This window comes from Helianthus annuus, chromosome 12 (genome assembly GCF_002127325.2).
Source record: "Helianthus annuus cultivar XRQ/B chromosome 12, HanXRQr2.0-SUNRISE, whole genome shotgun sequence".
NCBI classification, from domain to species: Eukaryota; Viridiplantae; Streptophyta; class Magnoliopsida; order Asterales; family Asteraceae; genus Helianthus; species Helianthus annuus.
The window spans coordinates 131,044,011-131,048,998 of record NC_035444.2 but is presented as its reverse complement, the minus strand read 5'-3'; the positions used below and the strand labels follow the sequence as shown (position 1 = coordinate 131,048,998).

The 4,988-nt window shown below is 41.8% G+C and overlaps 1 protein-coding gene across 1 annotated transcript; it reads right to left on the bottom strand.

The window, feature by feature from the left end:
* Positions 1-525: 525 nt before the first annotated feature.
* LOC118485114 lies at positions 526-1,702 on the bottom strand. The gene is made up of 4 exons (XM_035981366.1): positions 1,569-1,702; positions 1,208-1,427; positions 932-1,117; positions 526-864 (listed from the first exon to the last, which is right to left on the bottom strand). Exons 1-4 carry the CDS (start codon positions 1,700-1,702, stop codon positions 526-528), a joined length of 879 nt encoding a protein of 292 aa, XP_035837259.1.
* Positions 1,703-4,988: the final 3,286 nt, after the last annotated feature.

The following is a 4,988-nucleotide window of genomic DNA, read 5'->3' as shown; positions in this document are numbered from 1 at the left end:
ACAGATTGGCAAAATCTTCATTCGCGATACCCATACAAAGTGGCAACCACACACAAATATTGTAATAGGTCAGCAAAGGCAAAACATCGATATGTATCCGGCCGGATGCGTACATGCGTTGCTCGCAGGTTTTTCAAACCTGAACACAATTCCTAGGCCCTAACGGGATAAAAACGGGACTTGACTACTACTTGCACGACAATGGTGTACAGTATACTCAACCACGCTTTACAACCAACAGAGTCACACATTCATATACTTGCATATCACCTAGACATGCAAATGGCAAATCCTAGCTTAACGTTATTTACATGCGCCTTAAACATTGACCTCAAATAATATTAAGCCACTCGTGCTCACACAAAGGCAAGAAGTAAATACTCTTTACTTACATACTTTGAGCCAAACAAGAAATATTATATTCAAAAATACTTATAGACCTATCCGGTGCATAAGGGAGAAGCTTTACATGATTTCTTGAACATTTACATCAAAAGAAAGCAAAAGAGGGCACGTAGGCCCAACCTAGTCTGCCTTTGCACCACTAGTGCCTTCATCCTCCTTCAGTGGTTCAAATAGCTTGTGCAAACGATCCACGTAATCTTCCGCTCCTAAACATTTCTCAATATCATCAAGGGCAGGAATGGAAAGTTTGTTGTACGCATCCAGCGCAGCGTCATAAGTAGCTTCGGTATCTACACCGGGGAAGCCTGATCTTTCATCAGTAAATCTACTAGTAAAGAACGGGTTCACATCGCTAAGGCACTTGTTGTAACCAGCCTTGAACCCAGCCTGATGTGCACGCTCGTTCATCTCAGCAACCGCAGTCGTGTTCTTAGGTGCGTCAAGTATGCTTTCCATAATCTGAAAACATGAGAGTAACAAGATTACTAAGGCAAACACAAGGATAAAAAGGGCAACAGGTACTTACATGCCCTATAGCGTGCTCACGCATCCATGCATGATCCGCAGTAACTTGGCCCAAGGAGGTGGTCAACCCATCCCTGACTTCCTCAACTTGCCTTGCCCGCTCCTCAGCTTGCATTTCCCGCGCCTCAGCTTCAGTAGCGCGGGAAATCACCTCCTCAAGGATGGTCACTCGGCTCTGCACTTCCGCCTGTTTACAATAAGCACATGCAAGTATAAATAGACAATCTATTACACTAATCACAACAGGAGGTAATTCATATGTATTCATAGCTCATACCTGGAGCTCCTCCACAACTTTGCTTAGCTTGGTGCGGTTAGCATCCGCATCCGCTAACAATTTGGCAGCACGCGCCTCCGCCTCCTTCAGCGCGGTTGCACCGCGTGTCTCTGCCTCTTTACCAGCCGCTTCAGCTGCGGCCTTTTCCTTGACCAAAACGGCGTTCGCGGCCTTGAGATTATTAAGCTCCTGACGAACACGGAAAAGCTTTTTATTCTCCCTAGCATAAGATTCCTTCCAAAGCTTGCGCTCGTCAGAAAGCAATTTGGCAAGGGTACGAACCTGTTCAAGGCCAGAGGATGCGGCCCACCTTTCTGTCTGCTTCAACTTTTCGAAAGCATCTTTTCCCCTCTCCAACTACTCCGCACCCTCTCGAGCAGCCTTCACCATCGCCTCAGCTTCAGCCCGCAACCGAATGGTTTCCTCTTCCCTGCGAGCTAAGGCATTATAATCTTCCATAACCGCATTCGCGATTATGGAACCTCCAACAAGCATGGAGGGAAGCTAGCCCTGCAAATTTTGGCGACTTATGCTGCGAGCCCGAGGAGTCTCGACAGGGGTCCCCAATCCCCTCAACGTTTCCCTGCAAGCGGAAGGATCATTCATCACATCACCCCCATGAAAAATATGTGACATCTGTGCCTCCATGGCCATCAAACAAATACCAAATCAATGAAATATTGTGTTTCATACTTGGGATTTGTATAAATATGTGTATCATTTGCACATATCAATTCTCGTTCGATTTCGAGCTCTAAATCGCTTTCTAAAAAGTTATACGCGAACCAATGCGCAAACGTAATCAGTTTAATGCAACAAACACTCCGGAACAGTGACATGGGCTTAACAAACCCTAAATAACCTTTACATAACTTAGAAATAAGTTTTGAAGGGTTTGGTGTGTCGAAATCAAGTTTATTCGATCACAGGGACTATTTGCGTCAAACTGCGAAAGTCTACCGATTCGAATGGTAACGAACATTCTGGAACTTGATCATAAGTTAAACATGCCCTAAATATCCTTTATATAGCTTAGAAATAGGCTTAGAGGTTGATGCGTGTGTAGTGCTATATATATTTGGTGTATATTTTGAGCCCTTTTTACACTTTTTAGCCAAGTTTTAAATTTATAAAACACGATATTTACTAACAATAAACACACATATGGGCAAGTGCACCTATCGTGGACGTAGTATAGTGTTGGTAAGATACCGAGGTCGTCCAAGGACACAAGAGCTTTTATTACCGGTTTATCCTCAACGTCTAATCAAATCAAAAAGTTAGAAAAAGGTTTTTTAAACTAGAAAATTGAAACTAAGTAAAATGCTGAAAAATGAAATAAAAGTAAAAATAGATAGACAAGATGAATCACTTGGATCCGACTCGTGTGTAGTGTAACCTTTGATTATTTCCGCAATTTTGCACATTTTAAGAGATTATCTTAGTTATTGTAGTAGGCCCCTCTTTTGAAGGTGACGTTACCCTCAACCCAGTAGTTTGAGTCAGCAAGGATACAATCCTAAAGGGTCGGATTATTGAAAGATAATTAATTAAGTTATTAATGCATAATGTGGTAGGCCCCTCTTTTGAAGGTGACGTTACCCTCGGCTAAGTAGTCTGAGTCAGTAGGGATACAGTCCTAAGTACCCGGGTTAAAGTTTTAATAGTAGTTTAACTTATGAGGTGGTCAAAGAGTTTGGACCCCCGCCATCCAATACCGGTGGGTATTGAAGGAGGTCCTACTAAATTTGACCCAGATCCTTTGCAGGATGTATACATTGAACAATGGCAAGACTCTTACCAAACCGTTCCCTTAACCCCCGACCAGGTAGCCAACATATCTCCATATAGACCGTGGAGATATGAATGGTGAAAATCTTTTATTTTATTTAGACAGTAAAATAACGCCAAGACAACACGAACAAACGATAAGGAAGAATCACCTTCAACATAAGAAACTAGTTATTAAAGTCATTGTTGGTGCACTACATCTGTTGATTCCGTCTAAGTGTCTAGGATCAGGTCTTGCATTGTATTGTATAGAATAGGGCACATTATACGAGAAAACGAGAGTCTGTATAGGTGTTAGGAGCTAGGATCGCTCATAGGGTCTTTAGATATGTGGGCCGCTTATTTGACACTAATGGACCGCTTTTGTGTACAAAGTCTGGACCGCTCATGTGTCACATGTCCTTATGAGCGGACCCAGAACTCTATATATAGGTATGCATGAGCGATCCTAAGTAACGATTGATTGTATTCCACACCGAAGCTCTGCCGGTGTGACGTTTGAGCTGTAAAACGTTTCTAATCAATACAAAAGATAGTTAGAAGGAAGAACAAGCTATATCTACTTGCTATTCTTATTATTCCGCATCTGAATTGCAAGAGTTAACCTCTGAACGACTCGTTCGGGTCAGCAAACGATCCTACAAGTGGTATCAGAGCATAGGAGGAGGTTTTCTGCAGATTATAGCTGGATTTCAGTGTTTCTTCTCACTTCTACACCTTCTTTTCTCATTTCCAGAAGATTTCACGGTTGAATTTCGTTCAAAAGCTCACAGATTGTTCATTATCATAGCGAGATAAACCCTTGGAAGTTTCAGGTCGAAAATCAGCTTAAAAACAGTTCAAAACAGGTTCGAAATGTGGATTGCTCGAGATGACATCATTGTGAATCGCTCATAGACAATCTTTGGACCGCTCGAAATTATAGTTCTGGACCGCTCCAAAGAACGTTGAGTGGATCGCTCATTTGGTTAATCGCTGAACCGCTCGAACAAACAATTTAGAACCGCTCGAACTAACTTTTCTTGAACCACTCTTAGAACCATTCTTGGACCGCTCGAGTGAAGAGTTTTGGATCGCTCCAAATACATTGTCTGGATCGCATTTAAGGATTTCTTTGGACCGCTTTTCTGTCAGTTGCCTTGAAAAACGTGTTAAGTCATCATGAATTCTGAGTTTTACAACGCCTTTGCTACATCAACTACTCCAGCCGCGATTGCTCAAGCTATGAACCTGGAAAATGAGACTGGAACCACTCAGAAACCCCCGAAACTGATGAGTATTGAAGAATACTATGGGTGGAAAGATCGATTTGAAAACTGGGTTCAGGCAAATCATCTCAGATCGTGGGAATGCATATTGGAAAAGTACACATTGCCTCGAACAGAATTGCAAGTCATTAAACAGATATCTGAATTCTCAGAACAAGAACGTGCAATGTACAGAGCAGAGAAAATGATGATTAGTTTGTTACAGCAGGCGATTAAAGAAGATATATTCATTCTTCTACAACACGACAAAACTGCGAAGTCAATTTGGGATGCTCTTAAAGTGAAATTCGAGGGTAGTGAAAGTATGATCAAAAGCAAGAAGGCATTGCTTAAAAAGGAATTTGATTTGTTTAGCAGTTTGCCAGGAGAGGATACTAAAAAGCTGATTGAGAGATACTGCCACTTAGTGCGTTTATTATCAATGTTGGGAGTTGAAAAAGGTCGTGAGGAATGGGTTGATAAATTGGCTGACGCGTTACCTCAGAAAGAGTGGGGAACGTATTTGATGATACTGAAAAACACGGGTGTTTATGACTGTGACAACTCGAGTTTCTGACTTTCACTTTCGCATTAGATGCGCGTTGACTTTGACTGTTTAGTTGTTTGGATTGTGGACTTGAAATTGTACGCGTTGTGTTTTAATGAAACGTATTGTCGTTTTGCCTATATGTGATTACTTGCTGTGGTAGAAAATAATATTAGAATTATTATTAAAACGCTTA

Coding starts and splice junctions, on each gene's coding strand:
- LOC118485114 (XM_035981366.1), bottom strand. CDS start 1,702: ATGCTTGTTGGAGGTTCCATAATCGCGAATGCGGTTATGGAAGATTAT. Junction 1,428..1,568: donor GCTGCTCGAGAGGGTGCGGA/GTAGTTGGAGAG, acceptor ATCTTATGCTAG/GGAGAATAAAAAGCTTTTCC. Junction 865..931: donor GTGAGCACGCTATAGGGCAT/GTAAGTACCTGT, acceptor TCATGTTTTCAG/ATTATGGAAAGCATACTTGA.